At 43.8% G+C, this 19,251-nt stretch overlaps 1 protein-coding gene across 1 annotated transcript in view; it reads left to right on the plus strand.

Moving 5' to 3' along the window:
- The window catches only part of ATP7A (ATPase copper transporting alpha), a 32,034-nt gene that overhangs the window by 5,249 nt on the left and 7,534 nt on the right, over positions 1–19,251 (plus strand). Inside the window, exons 2-18 of the mRNA XM_064713063.1 lie at positions 815–982; positions 3,408–3,897; positions 5,041–5,772; positions 6,401–6,607; positions 8,154–8,317; positions 8,945–9,106; positions 9,715–9,791; positions 9,964–10,183; positions 11,150–11,383; positions 12,035–12,126; positions 12,864–12,991; positions 13,211–13,365; positions 13,659–13,793; positions 15,440–15,634; positions 16,948–17,130; positions 18,050–18,263; positions 18,916–19,062. Of these exons, the coding sequence (XP_064569133.1) occupies positions 875–982; positions 3,408–3,897; positions 5,041–5,772; positions 6,401–6,607; positions 8,154–8,317; positions 8,945–9,106; positions 9,715–9,791; positions 9,964–10,183; positions 11,150–11,383; positions 12,035–12,126; positions 12,864–12,991; positions 13,211–13,365; positions 13,659–13,793; positions 15,440–15,634; positions 16,948–17,130; positions 18,050–18,263; positions 18,916–19,062 (3,643 nt within the window). The 5' untranslated portion in view covers positions 815–874. The remainder of the gene's footprint in view (positions 1–814; positions 983–3,407; positions 3,898–5,040; positions 5,773–6,400; positions 6,608–8,153; positions 8,318–8,944; positions 9,107–9,714; positions 9,792–9,963; positions 10,184–11,149; positions 11,384–12,034; positions 12,127–12,863; positions 12,992–13,210; positions 13,366–13,658; positions 13,794–15,439; positions 15,635–16,947; positions 17,131–18,049; positions 18,264–18,915; positions 19,063–19,251) is intronic.

Consider the following 19,251-nt stretch of genomic DNA (forward strand, 5'->3'; position numbering starts at 1 on the left):
TTTTACTGCTGCTTCCATTGCTGCCAAACATTAACTGTGATCATTTCCCTGGTCACTGACCTCTCTGGCAATAAAACCTTGCATTACTTTTTTCAGCATATTAACAAAATAATCTGGAGGTTTTCTTCTTGTCCCCTCTTTCCCCTTCAGTCACTTAACAGTTTGTGCATTGGGCAAAAGAAGTCCTTTCCATTAGCTGTTATTTCTATAAATTTCATTTAGGTTCAAAAATTTCTTTTTCCTTGGCTTGTTTTTATGAGCAAAAATAGTAATTAAACTCTTCAGAGGGGTAGAAATGAGACCTTTCTGAATGAGGTGTGGCAAAAAGCTTGATTTGCTGCCTGGGCTAACTTCAGCATCACTTGTTTTTGCAAGCAGAGGGCAATGGATGAGAGAGAGATGTGGAAAAGCAGAGTTACCTGCTGTGGCTGATGTGCCCTCCTCTTGTTTCAGGATTCCAGGAGCTGCTGTCCCTCTCTCTCTCTGCTTTCCCCTATCATTGAATATCTCACACCAGTGAACCACAGCTTGCTGCATGTAATTAAATGATCTCCTGTGTATCCCAAAATTAATAATAGATGTCTGAACTCTTTCCTGTTTTGAGAGTTCATGCGAATAAATACTTGGAGTTTTCCATTCTGCTCAGGTTTTGACACCTACCAGAGTCACATGTGGTGAAGGAGTTCCTCTGTTAACCCCTAGAATCCCAGAATGGTTTGGATTGGAAGGGACCTGGAAGCTCCTCTCACTCCAACCCTGCCATGGGGACTCCTTCCATTACACCTGTTTTATTTCAATCTCTGGAATTCTTTAGGAACTGATGTCCTGATGGGTTTTAGCCACCAGCAATGAGCAGAGCTGAGTAGAATTCACCATGGAGGCAAAGTCTGTGGCCATCGGCGTGGAGGGGATGACCTGCAGCTCCTGTGTCCAGAGCATTGAGCAGCACCTTGGGAAGATGAATGGCATCCACAACATCAAAGTAAGGCTAACACTGCTTCTGGCAAAGGTTTGGGTGAGAAACCATCAGAAATTGTGCTCTGAGAGAGGAAAATAATAGGGAGAGTTTATTCTGTATGTTTCTGGGCAGGCTGATGGTGGAGGTGCATTGGTGTATTTCAGGTAAATAGGAGAAAAGCAGGTGCTGGCTTCACTGCACAGGGAGTTAAGTTATTATTGCTCTTAATTGATTATCTGCTTTACAATTAACTCAATATTGTGAAGTAATGGGAAAAAAAAAAGGCAACAGGGTTTGTCCTAATTCAGGCTTTCTTTACATGACTTAGTTGTAACTTTTTCCTTAGCTCAGAGGAGATAGACTAACAATGTTGCTTTATTCTGGCATGGGCTAAATATTGGACTGTAGAATGTTCCAGAATGAGCTGATCATCCTTGCAGAATATATAATTTTACAGTAGTAGTAATTGAAAAGTAGTAATGGAAGTAATTGAAAAGCTGGCAGACTTCTATGAATTTTGTAACCCAGCCTGTGGTAGAAAGAACAGTTCTAACCACAGAAAATTGAGAAGTTTATTTATTTAGTGTCTGTGTTCTGAAAGCATCCTCCTACATTCTGTGCTTGTTGACTTTACTCCAAAGAAAATAATATCTTCCTGGTTTTATCAGCAGTTAACATCTGTTTTATGGGGCTGTCTTGGGTGAACACTTCCCAGAACTGGGTACAGTTTTAATTTGGGGTGTGTGTGATCATTGTCTGGAGCTGGTTTTGCAGGACCCATTGCAGTGCACTGCCCCTGCAGAGCAGGTCCTGCCCAGCTCAGAGCAGTTCCCTGTGCCCTGAAAAAGGTGTTTGTGCACAGAAATTTTGGTGAAAAGCAGCAAAATTTACAAGACAGATCATTTTTCATCTCCCTTCAGCTGTAGAGGAGCTTTAATGTGAGCTTGTGCTGTGACAGCTCTGAACAGCCCCTGTGCATGGCCTGATAAATCACTGGGTGTCTGCAAGCATGAGCCCAGATAAAGGCTAAAAGCAGCCTGTAAAATAATGCCCCTAAAAATCTGATTTCAGAATCTTCTCTTTCTCCTCATTCTAGCAAAAGATGTCATTTTGTAAGCCTTGTGGTTTCTGAGAATACACAGGTGATTTTGGATAGGATAGGGAGATTTATACAAAGTGTATAAAGTGTATATGCAGCCCCAGTGTCCTTACAAAAGGAATGAAGTAGGTTTTTAAAAGGACTGTATTAAAGCTTTTGTGTTTAGGTTTTTAGGGAAATACCTTATCCCAAAGCTGAATGCTGTTTCAAAAGATACACTGCCAAACCTTAGTCTGAGTAGAGCAGGATTCTTAAGAAACTTTGAGGTCCTATTTAATAATTACCCTTTTTACAGCATCAGAGCTTCAGTCTAGGCAGATCAGTTGATTCAGAAAATTCTCTGGGAATAATAAAACAGGGATTTGTGTAGTGATTATGAATTAGATCAGCAAGGAGCATGAATGTTAGATGACTAATACAGACAGCTCCTTTTAGGTTATTCTGCAATGAAACCCTTAAATGTCCATGTTGCTAATTCTGCTAAGGCTCATAATTGGGACAGAAATGAGGAAAGATGCTTCTTAAAATGATTTAACTGATATAATTTAATCATGGCTCTGGTCTTTAGGTTGTACCTTTGCCCAGAGGAAAGGTAGAATTGAATTGGTAATGTGGGCCTCTGGCAGGCATTGCTTTTTCCTTTTGGAAACTGCAGTTATTGTGTTTGATACATCATCAGTTGGGAGCAAATTCAATCGAGGCTATGTGTACCATCAGATGGGAAAGGTTCTCACCAATGAGGATGTCTGTGCATCACCAAAATGTACAGAGAGAGGAAAAACATCTTTAATGTTTGTCACATATCAGGTGTCTAAAGTGAGTGCTGGTGAAGTCTAATGCAGGTTTTTGGTCACAGCAAGTTACCAGCCTGTTCCTCCATTGCCTGGAAATGCTGGGCTCCTTTCACTGCTGCTTAGAGCTGTGGGTTTTCTCAAAGAGTGTTTTCTGCCATCCTTGTAGCCTGGGGCAGTTACTCCTAACTGCATTAGAATTACTGCTAACCGATTCCAATTTCTTCTGTGGGCTGTTTTGCTCCAGGGGTTCCATTGGGTTAATCATCCTAATTGAAGTGAATTTGGCTCTGGCAGTTTGCTGAGGTGGTTGGTGCTGTCTGGGTGTTGCAGTAGAGGTGGCCAGGCAGACTCTGGGGCTGGGATGTGCTCTCTGCAGCCCTGTGGGTGCACAGGAGAGCAGCAGTCACTCCCACAAAGAGTGCCTTTGCTCTCTGCGTGAGTGGTGAAAGTTGTTCTGCAGGAGTGTTGCTAATCTTGGCAAGCCAGAGCAGTTTGCAGTGTGGGGCAGTCTCTCCCAGCTCTGGTGCAGTTTCCTCACTTTGTTTATCCCCTCCAGGTGTCTCTGGAGGACAAGAACGCTGTCATCATCTACGACTCCAAGCTGCAAACCCCGGGGACTCTGCAGGAAGCCATCTGTGACATGGGGTTTGATGCAACCCTGGCTGATTCAAGCCCACAACCTGTTCTGCCTGACACAATTTTCCTCAGCCTGCCTGCCCAGTCAGCCCTGACAGCCAGGCAGATCTGTGCCACGCTGCTGAGCCACAAAGGCATCCTGGATGTCAAACTGTCCTCTGATCAAAGAACTGCCGTGGTGGCTTTCATCCCTTCCATCACCAATGGCAGGCACATTACCCAGATGGTCCCAGGAGCAGATTTGAGCATCTCTGTGCCAGAGGTGACGCCTGGAACGTGGGAGGATTCCAGCTGGTGCCAGGCCAGCAGCGCTGTGCTGCGCCTGAGGGTCGATGGCATGACCTGTCACTCCTGCACCAGCACCATCGAGGGGAAGCTTGGCAAACTGCAGGGAGTTCAGAGGATCAGAGGTAAAACCTTTGTGTGTTTTTATGGAAATTGAAGCTGGCAAGCTGCAAGGAATTCAACAGATTAGAGGTACAACCTTGTGACCGTGTTTACAGGGGTCCAAGGATGAGGGAAGAGATGAGGATCTGACTCCATGTTTCAGAAAGCTGATTTATTATTTTATGATATATATTATATTAAAACTATACTAAAATCATAGAAGAAAAGATTTCATCAAAAGGCTAGCTAAGAATAGAATAGAAAAAATGAATAACAAAAGCTTGTGTCTTGGACAGAGTCTGAGCCAGCTGACTGTGATTAGCTATTAATTAAAAACAACTCTATGAGATAATCACAGATCTACCTGTTACATCCCACAACAGCAGATAACCACTGTTTACATATTGTTTTTGAAGCCTCTTGGCTTCTCAAGAGAAAAAATCCTAAAGAAAGGGTTTTTCATAAAACATGTCTGTGACATAACCTTAGTGAGTTTCATGTAAATTGAGGTTGGCCATGCTGTTTGCCCTCTGATGGCATTGCAGGTTTTTGATGAGATAGCTGAGTGTGACAGTGACTCTTGGTGGGACTGGGTATTTAATTATGTTTTTAATGTGGACTAGAACTGAAGAAAGGAGCCCACATTAGGGGAAGGATCTGCCTGTTACATGGGTGATGGTGTTCAGTTGTTGTTTTGCATTTGGTAGGCAGCCTGGAGTAGTTGTGTTCCATAATTTTATTACCAGTTAGAGAAATCTCTAATAACAGATGCCTTTTTAAAATTTTAATTAATAATAGTTCATATTTTGTGTCCAATTCAAAATCTAAAAGGCAAGACCAGCTTACTAATATAGTTAGCTTTGGGATAAGTGTATTGCCATAAACCCTACAACAAGGATAAATTCAGTAAGAAGTAGTGGTGTCATTTGTGAAAATCCTGGGGAAAGAGGAAAAATTTGAGAAGGAATTGAAAATTGTTGTAGTACTAGACAAAAACTGGTTAAAGAGCTAAGTTGTTTGACCAATGAAATCAATGAAATCTCCTTTCTGTTGCAGTTACATTTGTGACCATTTAAAGTGTTGCTGGAAAGCTTTGCCAAGATCCTGTGATGTGGTTGTTATGCTTAGGGCAGTGACACACACTTATTTTATTGATTAATTTCCAGTGTCCCTGGACAATAAGGAAGCTGTTGTTGTCTACCAGCCTCCTCTAATCACAGCAGAAGAAATAAAACAGCAAATTGAAGTGGCAGGTTTCACAGCAGCCTTCAAAAAGCAGCCTAGACCCCTGAAGCTCAGTGGGATTGACCTGGAGAGGCTGAGGAATGCTCAGCCCAGGAGCTCTGAGGCACCACAGAGAGAAAACTCCAGTGGGACTGGCAGCAAGACAGTTGTGTTCAGAGTGGAGGGGATGCACTGCAACTCCTGTGTCCTCAACATCCAGAGCGCTGTGTCAGCTCTGCCGGCCGTGACGAGCGTCGTGGTTTCTTTAGAGAACAAATCTGCTGCTATAAACTACAACCCAAGCTTGATCAGCATAGAGGAGCTGAGGAAAGCTGTGGAGAATGTGTCTCCTGAGAGGTTCAGAGTCAGCCTTCCTGAGGAGCAGGAGAACCTGGCGCTTTTCCCCACGCTGGCATCTCCAGTGAAATCTCACCCTGCTGCCAAGGATCCCAGCCAGCCCCTCACTCAAGTTGTTGTGATCAATATTGAGGGCATGACTTGTGGCTCCTGTGTGCAGTCCATCGAGGGAGTGCTGTCCCAGAAGGCAGGTGTGAAATCTGTTCATGTCTCTCTCCCAAATGGAACTGGGACTGTAGAATATGACCCACTGCAAACAAGCCCAGAAGACTTGAGGTCCTCAATAGAAGATATGGGATTTGATGCATCTTTTCCAGGTAATGACATGTGAAACTTTTACATTTACAAGGATTGTGCAGTTATGTTTAGGATTTGGTACCACTCCAGATGAAGTCTAGCAGCTGACATACACTTTATGCTTGCCAAGAGAAATGTTGTATCTTCACTGCAGATGAGATCATTAAAGATAATGTGCACATCCTTTAATACATCAGATTTATTCAAATGATTGAGGTGTCTGGCAATATAAATATGTCAGATAAAAGCTGTTTTATGTCAATAGCTGCAGAAGTGGTTGGGTGCTCACATTTAATCCTTTTCACCCTGTTCTTGCACAAACAGCATCCCCTAAACTGCAACATCCTTACAGTTCCTTGCTGTAAGGAGCCTGTAATTCCAGGGCCCCTCTTGAAGTTAAAAATATTGAGTTTGCTTATGAAACATGCACTTGCTTACAAAATCAGCTTTGTGCTCCAGGTAAAGTCAGTGAAACTGTGTGAAACTAAGGTTGCAATGCTGAGGTTTTGCTTCCAGCTACAGGAGAGGACAAAAGGTGTGCAACAGAACAAAGTCAATGAGGAAAGGCAAAAGGCAAAGTAGTAACAAAGCAGTGAGTTAATCAGTGTTCCACCTTTGTCTTGTTTTCTTTTGCTGTCTCCTTTGCAGCCAAGGCAGAGCTCTCTGTGGCCAAAGCTCAGCCCTGCCCTGAAGCACAGCTGGACTCTCACAAGCCTGAGGCACCCTCCAAAGTGCCCCCAGCCCACCCTGGCAGGCAGGAGAGGAAGACCATCTCCAAGTGCTACGTGCAGGTGACAGGAATGACGTGTGCCTCGTGCGTGGCCAACATCGAGAGGAATCTGAGAAGGGAGGATGGTGAGATGTCCAGTTTTCGGCTGTTTGGAGGGCCTGGAAAGGCCCGGGGTGGCCTTGGGGCAGCCGCGTATCAAAGGACGAGAAGAGGCTTCAGTTCTTCTTTCGGTCTTTATGTTTATTAATTGTTTATCTAAAAGATTTTCTCTCGGCCCGACAGAGCTCTGCTCAGCAGCCAGCCATGAGCACACTGTGCTGCCCTCCGGGCAGTCACCTATCTTTATACCCATTGTTACGTGTACAATATTTATCATTTTTCACCAATCCTTTTTGTTCTTATTGTCCGGTGCACTTTCAGTAATGACCAATCCCAAAGTGCCACCATCACCACAGAAGATGGAGGAGAAGAGAGAAGAAGAAGAAGGACAGGACACACCCCAATTCCTCCATCTTACTTCTCTAAACCCCCCTGTACAGAAATCCTAAACCCTGTGTTTCACCCTCTAATTAACCAATCCCTTCACCATTCACCCCGGTGAAACCCTCCTATCCTCATACAGGTGTCGTCTCCTGTGTGGGATCAAAGTCCAGCCACCAGACACTTCTGGCAACATTCCAGGACTCCCGAGCCCCCCAAGGGTGGTCTCGGTGACACCTCAGTCCTGAGGTGCTGGGATCCCACAGTGAGATGTCTGTCAGTGGGGTCTGTTACATTTCCAAGCATTTGTTTGGAGAATCCTTCTGGCTTTTGCAGTGTTTTTAAGGGGTGGCTTGTCAGGACAGGTGTTCCTCCTCACCTCTGGCCCACAGGGTGGGAGCAGGGACATCCTTGCTGCTTTATGGATGTGCTGCCCAGACTCTGCTGTTGCAGAAGCAGCAGCTCCAGAGAATATTGGGATCAAGTAAGGGATCCTTTTGAAGGTAAAACAGCTCTTTCCTGCTGGAGGGAGGTTCCCAGGTGTGCAGCTGAAAGGCAGAGGCAGATGTGAGCTGAAGGGACAGTGGGAGTGGATTAAAGGGACACAGGTTAATTTTAGCTCTGCAAGTCAGGGCACTGCTGTCTGTGATTATATTTGCAGGAACAAACGGCTGCGTGACTGTGATGTAACAGAGTCATTAATGCAGACTCTGTTTAATTATCATAATGAAGATGGACAGGTTTCAAGTCAGCCTGGATTTTAATTCTTTTCATCCTAGGAAATGGATGGATCTAAATCCTCTCAGTGCCCAGTAGGATTACACTGTTAGATCTGCCCTTTCTCATGCAGGTTCTCCTTAAAAAAGGCTGCCAGAAATGGTAAATACAGATCAGAGAAATATGCAGCACTGTGGTTTAGAAGAGCTTCTTTTAAGGAAAAATAGATATTTTTTCATGTAGCATGGACAGAATGTTTGTAATGAGACTGTTAAAGGCATGCTGCTCATGTGGAGTGATGCTTTATCTGTCACACCTGCTGAGGTGTTGGTGTAGCTTCCAAACACAAGGATATTTCTCTTTATATACAAGGAAGCTTTCCCAATTTCAATAAACTGTGTCGTGCCCTCACATTACAATAAATGCAGGATGTTTCCTAAGCCTGATCTGCCACTCACACACTTTGTTTCCTAGGAATCCACTCGATCCTTGTGGCCCTGATGGCAGGGAAGGCAGAGGTGAGGTACAACCCTGCAGTGATTCACCCTGCAGCCATTGCAGAGCTCATCCGGGAGCTGGGCTTCGGAGCCACCGTCATGGAGAGCTGTGGGGAAGGAGATGGAGTTCTGGAGCTTGTTGTAAGCTGAGCAGTAAACCCAAACACCTCCAGCTTGTACTGCTTTTGTCTGTTGGATGTGCCTGTGTTAGTGCCCACTGCCTAGAGTTTAATAGTGGAATTGAGGTTAATTTATAAAAAATTTAATATAATGGAACATCAGGTGTGTATCACAGGTTTTATCTGTCCTGCAAACTGTGCTGGCTTAAACTACTACACTGAAAATGCAGAGAAACATTCCTGTCTTGTTCTGTTTGCTCTTCCTGTTGCTAAAATTTACTCTTTTTTTATTGTTTTGCTTTTTGAGGCTGAGTGTAGCTCAGTGTCCCCCAGCTCTGAGACTGAACATTCAACAGAGCTTTAGCAGGGCTTAATTACCTTGTCCCTGTGCTGTGCTTCCTCTGGAAGGGTTGGAGGGGGCCCTGAGCAACATGGTCTTGTGGGAGGCATCCCTGCCCATGGCAGGAGTTGGAACTGGATGCTCTTTAAGGTCCCTTCCAGCCTAAATTATTTTTTCATTCTACAGTGCTCACACCCCAGATCAAAGCAATAAATAATGCAGCATAGTCACAGTGACTTTTCCTACTTGCTAAGGTGCATTTGCCAGGTAACCTGTGCTTTGCCAACAGGAGGAACCTTTATTTTCCAGGTGAGAGGGATGACCTGTGCCTCCTGTGTGCACAAGATAGAATCCACCCTCATGAAGACCAATGGTGTCCTGTACTGCTCCGTGGCTCTGGCCACCAACAAAGCCCACATCAAGTATGACCCTGAGGCCATTGGTCCTCGAGATGTCATACAAGTGATAAAGGTGAGTTTCATGTAGGCACCAAGTCTCCTGAAATATCCAGTGTCCTTGGAGGAGTTACACACCCCAGAAATAGAAGGAAAGGCTGTTGAAGCAAAAAAATGGATCTCTCTCCTTCCATCTTCTTTCTTCTTAGTGCCAGTTTCTGCAGCTAATTTGTGTGTTCTCCCTGTTACAACTTTGCCTGATTTTTAAAAATGAATACTGTGAAAGCCAGGTCATGATAGACTTGGAGATACCAACTATAGGGTTGTAGAAAAATCAAGAATACTGTTGCAGGTGAGAGGTGAAATAAGTTTCTCAGCCTTCTCCTTCAGTTTCTCAGTTTCTGTGCTTTAGGAACAACCATTTTGGAAAGCCACATTTTAGAATAGTATTTTCTTCCAGAAAGGTTAATTTCTACATCAGGTTGCTTTTTTCTCCTTGAAAAGTAACTAAACAATAGTAACAGACAACAGGAACTAAACAATAATAACATTTTATACCAGAAATGTTAATAAAGTTAATCAGAGGTAAGACTGGCACCATCTGTAACTTGGCAATAACTGAGCACAATGTGCATTTTAGAACTGACTGTTCTCTTTTTTATTATTGTGCTTTTTTTCCCTTAGGATTTAGGTTTTACTACTTCCTTAGTCAAAAAGGATAGATCTGCCAGTCATCTGGATCACAAACAGGAAATCAGGCAGTAAGTATTCCTGAACATATCAAGATTCCATAAACATTTTGATTCTTCTTTGTTACTCAACCATCAATTTATGTTTTTTTTTCTGTGACTGTGCAGACTTACCACTTAAAATATCCAGCACCTGACTGCAATACAAGTGGTTTTTTCCTTTTTTTTTTCTTTTAAATCTGAGGTGGAAAAGGTCTTTTGTGGTGAGCCTGGTGTTCTGCATCCCTGTGATGGGGCTGATGATTTACATGATGGTGATGGACAGCCAGCTCTCGCACGCTCACCACAACATGAGCACTGAGGAGATGGAGGCCCTCCACTCCTCCATGGTCCTGGAGTACCAGCTCCTGCCAGGATTGTCTGTCATGAATTTCCTGTCATTTTTACTCTGTGTCCCTGTGCAGGTGAGTGGGGTCATGCCAGCTCGTGCTTTATTGGGTGTGTATGCTCAAATTGGAGAGTGATGAAGAAATTAAGTTTGAAAAGTGCATGCAATTGTGCTGATGCAAAATGCTTCTGAGGTTCTTACATGGTTCTGCTGTTGCCAAAATAATGCTGGGGTGCTGGGGACTCCAGGGGCAGGGCAGGCTGTGGGGAGCTGTTCTGTGCTGGTTCCTGGCTTCTTTTTCTACCTGTGTCAAGGTTGGGGTTGAAGGCACTGGAGATGGTATTTTGTGTTCAGACTCAGGTGTTGATTATTTCTTACCCGTGTTACCGTCTCACAGCAGTGAGTTCTGCAGTTCTTCACTAACAAGGCACAAAAATGGCTAGCAAGCTTTCTCTACAAGGTCTTTTAAGTCTTAACTGTCCAACTAAGAAGTGACATCTAAATTATTTTCACTTTTGACTCAATAACTAATCACCTGAAGTCTACAATGTGGACTCTTCTGTCCAGTTACAAAATACCACCCAAACCCATGGAGAGGACAGTGAAGGAGAACAACCAGCCACTGCCCTAAAACCTCCATCTTGCCCCATATATATTGCTATATTCTAAAACCTTAAACTCTTGAGTTTTCCACCCTGTGATATTACACACTTCTAATCTAACTACACACCTATAATCCCAGTGCTGCCAATCAATTTTGGAAGCCTTCTCCATGGCCTCAGGTCAAGTATAGGATTTTCTTGTGGGTCTGTGCCCTTCAGCATAGAGAGTTTAAAATTCTCAGCGTGCAGAACTCCAGCAGCTGTGCACCTGAGGCAGCTCCTGAATCCCACTGGGAGGGCACTGGGAATACCTGAGAGTGCTGTGGGAAGACCACAGCCCTGGCTAGAGCTGGGATTTTGTTCAGGGAAAGGGGAAAATAGCACAGATAAGCTGGAAAAGCTGCTGCTGTGTGCTGGAGATGTGTGAAATGCCCTTGCAGGTATTCGGGGGGTGGCACTTCTACATCCAGGCCTCCCGAGCACTGAGGCACAACACAGCCAACATGGACGTGCTCGTGGTGCTGGCAACGTCCATTGCCTTCCTCTACTCCTTCATCATCCTCCTGGTGGCAATGGCTGAGAGGGCCAAAGTGAACCCTGTGACCTTCTTTGACACGCCCCCAATGCTGTTCGTGTTCATCTCGCTGGGCCGCTGGCTGGAGCACGTGGCCAAGGTGAGCAAGCAGGAACCACCTTAGAACCCTGGGGAAGCTGTAGCCATGAGATTTTCTGAAAAAGCCTTTTCTGAGGATTTTTTTCTTCTGAGATGCTGAGAGGCCTCAGGAACAAAATGTGAATAATGATTATCTGCTGCTGTGGAATGCAACAGGTGCATCTGTGATTGGTCTCATGTGGTTGTTTGTAATTAATGGCCAATCACAGTCAGCTGGCTCAGACTCTCTGAGAGTCACGAGCTTTTGTTATCATTCCTCTTTTTTCCTTGCTAGCCTTCTGATGAAATACTTTCTTCTATTCTTTTAGTGTAGTTTTAATATATAATTTTCTTCTAATATAATATATATCGTAAAATAATTAATCAGCCTTCTGAAACATGGAGTCAAGATTCTTGTCTCTTCCCCCGTCCTGAGACCCCTGCAGACACCACCACAGAAAACACCCCATGCAAAAGCTTTGCTGGGTTCTTTAACCTTCTGTGTCGTAAAATCATCTTGAATAACTCAACTAATAAAAGTATGATTTAACATCAGACTGTTTGCAGAAAATGTTTTGTTAAAAGGGTAAATTGCAACATGCACAGTTGTCATTTACCCAGATTTATTTTTTTCAATAGCATAGTCAGAAAAATGTGAAAATTATTATTCCAGGGTAAAACCTCAGAAGCACTGGCAAGACTAATTTCATTACAAGCTACTGAAGCTACTATTGTTACCTTGGGCCCTGATAACGTTCTTTTAAGGTATCTTGCTTTATCATTTGCTTTTTCTGTTGTTCCTTTTTTTGTTGTTAATATGCTTAATTCACAGACAACTTTGACTTTTCTATAGAACTATGAAGCAAATAACTTCAGATTATGCTTAATTCACAGAAAAAATTTACTATTCTATAAGAACTGTGAAGCAAATAACTTCAGATTATGCTTAATTCACAGAAAAAATTTACTATTCTATAAGAACTACGAAGCAAATAACTTCAGATTATGCTTAATTCACAGAAAAAATTTACTATTCTATAAGAACTGTGAAGCAAATAACTTCAGATTATGCTTAATTCACAGAAAAAATTTACTATTCTATAAGAACTGTGAAGCAAATAACTTCAGATTATGCTTAATTCACAGAAAAAATTTACTATTCTATAAGAACTGTGAAGCAAATAACTTCAGATTTGCTGGCAGATAAAAATATTAAAATGCAGAATTAACACTGCTCTGCTTTGCTTTATTGCTATTTTTTTCTGTGATAAGACAGAAAAATAGATAAAGTGGATTTTCTTAAATAGATAAAGTAGATTTTCTTAACTAGAAAGTAAATAAAATTACGATAAAATAGGTCATTCAAAGAGCACTGTGACTTTGTTGTGATCATTTTTGTATGCACTGATGGCAGCCAGTGGGGTTGTGCTCTGTGTGTAGTGCCACTCCTTTGCTTGGTCACTCCAGTTCTTGTCCCTTCTGAAACCTTTGCACCATTGCAGTGAGGAGCAGGTGGATGTGGAGCTGGTTCAGCGAGGGGACATTGTCAAGGTGGTCCCAGGAGGCAAATTCCCAGTGGATGGCCGTGTCATTGAAGGACACTCCATGGTGGATGAGTCTCTCATCACAGGTCAGCATTTGCTTTTTCCAAGGGTTAAACTCTCTTCCTTTAAACAAATCTCCAGAGGGAAGGTTGAAGCTGATGTGTTTGGATTTGGCAGCTGTCCCAAGGTGCCTTTTTCAGCCGTGCTGTGTCTGCTGCTCTTTGTTTGCTCTTCCTGTTGCTAGAATTTACTCCTTTTATTCACTTTTTGATTAGAATTTGTGATCAGAATTTCCCTTTGCTCAGGTGAGGCCATGCCTGTGACCAAGAAGCCTGGCAGCACAGTTATTGCAGGCTCCATCAATCAGAATGGATCCCTGCTCATCTCTGCCACCCACGTGGGAGCTGACACCACCCTGTCCCAGATTGTTAAACTGGTGGAGGAGGCCCAGACCTCTAAGGTAGAGTATCACCCACTTCAACACTTGAGGTTTGCTGTCTCATGCAGGCACCAGCACACCAAATCTCTGCAGGGCTGGCTGAGGCTGCTTGGATTTGAGTTGAAGCTGCATAATGAAGTTTCTTGCTGAGTAAGGACTCTGATCCTGTCTGCTGAGCCAAGTCTCATCCTCTTATTAAGTAAATCTGTAATTACCAAGTGTGGCAAGCCAAGTGTGCTGCCAGCAGCAGCTGTGATTGTTCTGTGCCTTCAGACACAAACATGATGGTGCTGAGTGATGTTTCTCCTTGCCAGGCTCCCATCCAGCAATTTGCAGACAAACTTAGTGGCTACTTCGTTCCTTTTATTGTGGCTGTCTCTGTGGTTACCCTTGTTGCCTGGATTATAATTGGATTTGTGGATTTTGAAATAGTGGAAAAGTACTTTCTGGTAAGTAAATTTCTTTAAACACCTTCTGAAATATTTAATAAACAGCTTTACAATTCTATTAGACTGCAGTGGTTCCCTTTCTGGATTACCCTTGCAGGAAGTTGCTGACTATTACTCCTCTTGTTATTACATTTTTTACTTTTTTTTTAATATTGTATAATTCCTGCAGTTATACTTGAAGAGAATCCACAATAATTAATCAACTCTTGTAAGTTAGGGTTTTAACAAAAGTTAATTAGAAGAAATTTTAAACATCAAAAATTTCCCACCATCCATCCCTCCTCTGTGGGAAAAAGAAGTGCCTCCTGTCACAAACTCCAATTATAAATGTAGCTCTGTGTAAATTCATCTTGGTTACAAATTCCAGAGGAGGGTCAGGATCCCAACTTGGACTTAAGCATTGCTTAGGTCACAGGATTTCTTGTTTCAAAACTATTTCTGATTAGAATTTCTCTGTTTCCAGGAAAGCCATCTTCATATCTGCTTTTTTTGCACCAGTGTATATATATCTTTGATACAGTACCTTTTATTACAGTGCATCATGAAAGAGTTGTAGCATGTGGTGTCTTGTTTAGGGAAATGTTCTACAAATAAAACAGTTGAGGAGAATTCACAGAATCATGGGGTTGGAAGAGACTTTAAAGATCATTGAGTCCAACCCAGCCCCAACACCTCAGCTAAACCCTGGCACCCAGTGCCACATCCAGGCTTTGTTAAACACCCCCAGGGATGGGGACTGCACCACCTCCCTGGGCAGCCATTCCAGAACTTTATCCCCTTTCTGTAAAAAACCTTTTCCTGTTATCCAGCCTGTATTTCCCTGGGCACAGCTCGAGGCTGTGTGCTCTGGCTGTGTCAGTTCCTGCAGACAGAGCCCAGCCCCAGCTGAGCACAGGCACCTTTCAGGAGCTGTGCAGAGCGATGGGGGCACCCCTGAGTCTCCTTTTCTGCAGGCTGAGCACCCCCAGCTCCCTCAGTGGGTGGATGCAGCTGTCAGTGGGTAGATGCAGTATGCTGCAGTGTTGTGAGGGTCCTCAGGACGAGGTGAGAGATGAGAATTTGACTCCCAAGTTCTTAGAAGGCTGATTTATTATTTTTTGATATTATATTATATTAAAAGAAAATTATATATTAAAACTATACTAAAGAAAGAGAGAGGAGGCATCAGAAGGCTAGAAAGGAATGAATAATAAAAACCTGTGACTGACCAGAGAGTCCAACACAGCTGGACTGGGATTGGTCATTAAGTTAAAACATTCACATGGAACCAATCAAAGATGCACCTGTTGGTGAGCAACCTCCAAAGCACATTCTAAGCAATCAGAAAATTATTGTTTACATTTCTTTTCTGAGGCTTCTCAGGAGAAAAATCCTAAGGCGAAGGGATTTTTCATAAAATATCATGGTGACGTAGTACAGAACACAAGTTGGTTAATTAATCATTAATTTAATCATTCACCTTAGGTTTTGCATACTTTGCTGAGGGTTAACACTCAGCGGATACATGAGTTTCCAGCTTCCAAGCCAATGCGTAGCCAAATGAGTTGTTCTTGTTTCATTTCTTCCCTGACCCAAGCCAATGCACAGCCAAATGTGTTGTTCCTGTTGTTTGATTTCTTCCCTGACCGTCTCCCCTCCGTGCCCAGGGCTACAACAAGAGCATTTCAGCAGCAGAGGTGATCATCCGCTTCGCCTTCCAGGCCTCCATCACGGTGCTGTGCATCGCCTGTCCCTGCTCGCTGGGCCTGGCCACCCCCACTGCCGTCATGGTGGGCACGGGTGTGGGCGCCCAGAACGGCATCCTCATCAAGGGAGGGGAGCCCCTGGAGATGGCACACAAGGTGGGTGCTGCCAGCCTGGGGGTTCTGCCAGCTCTATGGAGGAGATGATGATGGATTGTCCAGTGTTGTATTGCAGTAAATTGTAGTGATGTTCACAGGGGTCCCAGGATGAGGGAAGAGATGAGGATCTGACTCCATGTTTCAGAAGGCTGATTTATTATTTTATTATATAGGTATTATATTAAAACTATACTAAAAGAATAGAAGTAAAGGATTTCATCAGAAGGCTTGCAAGGAAGGAATGGAATGATAACAAAATCCTGTGTCTGACCAGAGAGTCCGATACAGCTGGACTGTGATTGGCCATTAATTAAAAATAACTACATGAGACCAATCACAGATGCACCTGTTGCATCCCACAGCAGCAGATAATCAATGTTTACATTTTGTTTCTGAGGCTTCTCAGGAGAAAAAATCCTAAGGAAAGGATTTTTCGTAAAACACGTCTGTGACACTAAATAGTTTATTTAGTTGTTGTTTTGCACTGGGTTGTTGGAGATTTGCACAGAGTAGTCTTTATATTGCACTGAATGGTTTGTTATATCACGTGGTGTCACTATAGGACACGAAACAACACGAGTGCACACACTGCTGCTCTCAAGGTGAAGAAAAGGGAAGTTTATTTTCTGACTCCAACACCTACAGTTTTCCAAAAGTGACAGTGGATTGGAGGGTGAAAATGCCACCTCTCCAATGACACTGGACAAACCAACAGTCCATCAAATTTCTCCTCCTCCATAAAAGAATGCAAAGCAATAAGTTATTTACAGAAGGTGTGTGAGAAAGTTTGCTTCAAGAATGTAAACATCAGAAGGCTTAGAAAATCTTAAAAAATCAGGGTGACAACGTGGCTTGTTATTCCCCTCTCCTGTCACATGGTTTCTCTCTCACCCACCCCTCTGCCCAACACCCCCTGGTGGTCTCTCCCTGGTCAGTCCCTCCCCATTTGTTTGGTTGTGATCCTCCTCTGCCCCCCATTCCCCTCAGGTATAAAAGTCTCCTGCCCTGGGTCCACAGCCTCTTGCCCACCTTGGAAATAAATGTACCATGGAGGTTCCCATGTAGGGAAGAGCGTTTCCAGTCTTTTGGTTTGGTCTGTGTAGGATCTTGTGGGCTGGGGTCCATTGCTAGCTGGAGTTAGACCCCAACAGCCCCTCCCAGACACAATCCTACAGCCCTGGTTGGTCCCATCCAGCTCGGGGTGTTCCCTGTTAGGTCCTGGCTCTGTGCTCAGAGTTCAAGTGGGTGCTTTTCCAAGGAACCTGCCCCTCCATGCTCGGTTCATTGAGTGAAATCTTCCTGCTTTCCTGCAGGTGAAGGTGGTTGTGTTTGACAAAACAGGGACCATCACCCACGGCACTCCAGAGGTGACACAGGTGAAGTTCCTGGTGGAGGGGAACCTCCTCCCTCGGCACAAAATGCTGGCGATCGTGGGGACAGCAGAGAGCAGCAGCGAGCACCCCCTGGGAGCTGCCATCACCAAGTACTGCAAGAAGGTACTGGAGGGGCTCCCACACACAGCCTGCTCTCCCTGGGCAGGAACCTCTGGCAGGGCTTCCTCAGTGCCACGAGACTGTTCATGCAGGTTAAGCAGTTGCTGTGTCTCAGAGTCTCTGCTGCTCACAGTGATCCTGAGATGTGTTAGAAAGTCTTTTTCCAGCTGTCAGTCAAAGATGGAATCAGGATTCTTCTGTTCTCATTCTCAAGGTTGTTTATTGTTTCTTATCTATTACATTCTTTCTCTGGCCTGCTGAGGTCTGTCCAGCAGGTCAGACAGAGGCACTCTGACCACCTTGGGGCAGTGTTATCTTTTTATACCAAAAACTACACCTACATTATTTACCATAACTTCCCAATACCCATCACCTATGTTAGACAGTGAGCTCCTACCTTAAACCATCCAAAAGTGCCACCATCACCCAGAACATGGAGGCCAAGAAAAAGAAAGAAGGAGGACAGGATACACCCAAATTCCTCCATCTTGGGATCCCGAGCCCCCATTCCAAAAACCCCAAAAATCAAATTTTCACCCCATGACAAACTATTATTCCACTTAAACTCTCTTGACTTGTAATTCTTCATATAAAGGTGGTAATTTGTTCCATGGGTCAAAATCATGGACACAGGTGTGTCTTGGGCTCTGGGCCAGGGTCTCTGAGCCCCCTGGCAGGGGCTTGAGCCATCCAGGACAGCCAGAGGGATGTCCTGGGTTCTGACAGCTGTGTTAATTGGGAAAGCTGAAAATCGTGGAGCCACATAAATCACACCATATTAGAGGCACCATTCAGACCTAGATTTTGATGATTCTTTCCCTCCTCATCTCTGTTCAACTGCACTTTAATTTTGTGGGCTTTATAATTGCATTGTGCTTTTATGTATTTAAAAACTTCATCAGTTTCCATCCTCTTTTTCTAGGAGCTGAACTCAGAAACCCTTGGGACATGTACAGATTTTCAGGTAGTTCCTGGCTGTGGCATTAGTTGCAAAGTCACCAATATTGAAGCATTGCTCTACAGGAAAAACAGAATGGTTGAAGAAAACAATGTTAAAAATGTGACACTTGTGAAAATTGAGGAGAATGCAGACGAATCAGTGCAGACTCCTTTGATCATTGATGCTGAACTGCCAAGTAAGTTAATTCTGGGTTTGAGAATAAAATGGGCAGTTTTTGCTTCTGTGTCTTTAGGATCCTTAGGAATGAGGTCATTTATTTCCACCTTGCAGAACTGGGCTGACATCAAGGCACACATTAAATTGTAGCTCATTAGTTTATTTCGTGCTCATACATCATTCAGAACATTTAAGTTAAATACAATTTCAAGTTGCATGTTGACTATGGAACTGGAAAATCAGACAGGAGTTGTCTGTCAGCTCTCTGTGGCTTTACTTTGCTTCATCCCAGGTTACCATTTGCTAGCCAAAATTATGTGTATTTGCATAACTGGTTAGTTTTCACTCAAGAGCAGCTCACTGTTAGGTCTTCCTACTCCACTGGGCTGTTCATAGAAATCAGAAGCACTGAGAAGGTGTCTTGGTCTTTTACTGTTCTTTTTCCTGTGGTTTTTGGCCCTCTGATATGGGCTGGCTCCCCAGGACTGAAGAAATGTTGGTGTCTCTTGTATAGGTCACATGAAAAAATGGCAGGGCAGAAAGTTCTGAGGAGTTCTTTATTTCTGTTTGGATTCCCTGCAGTGCTGTTCCAGTGCACACTGGGAGAGCCTGGCTGGGATGAGCTGCAGGGAAGCTCCCTGGTTTATCCACATTGTGTGTTCTTCCTTCAGCTCCTGTGACCTCTCAGAAATACTCAGTTCTCATTGGGAACAGGGAATGGATGATGAGGAATGGCCTGGTGGTGAGAAATGAGGTGGACAAAGCCATGATGGAGCACGAGCGGAGAGGCCGCACGGCTGTCCTGGCTGCTGTGGATGGTGAGTTCAGGGCTGCTGCTGTGTTCAGCCACTAAACATCACATGAAATATCACATAAATAGAGATTAATAAGTAGTGATGTCATAGCAGCTACAGCTGGAGCAGAGTAATAGGATGAAAAGAGATAATTCATCAGTTTTACAGCACTTTCTTATGGGAAAGGCTCTTCACTTCTTAGCTGACAGGACA

This window comes from Zonotrichia leucophrys, chromosome 4A (genome assembly GCF_028769735.1).
Source record: "Zonotrichia leucophrys gambelii isolate GWCS_2022_RI chromosome 4A, RI_Zleu_2.0, whole genome shotgun sequence".
NCBI classification, from domain to species: domain Eukaryota; kingdom Metazoa; phylum Chordata; class Aves; order Passeriformes; family Passerellidae; genus Zonotrichia; species Zonotrichia leucophrys.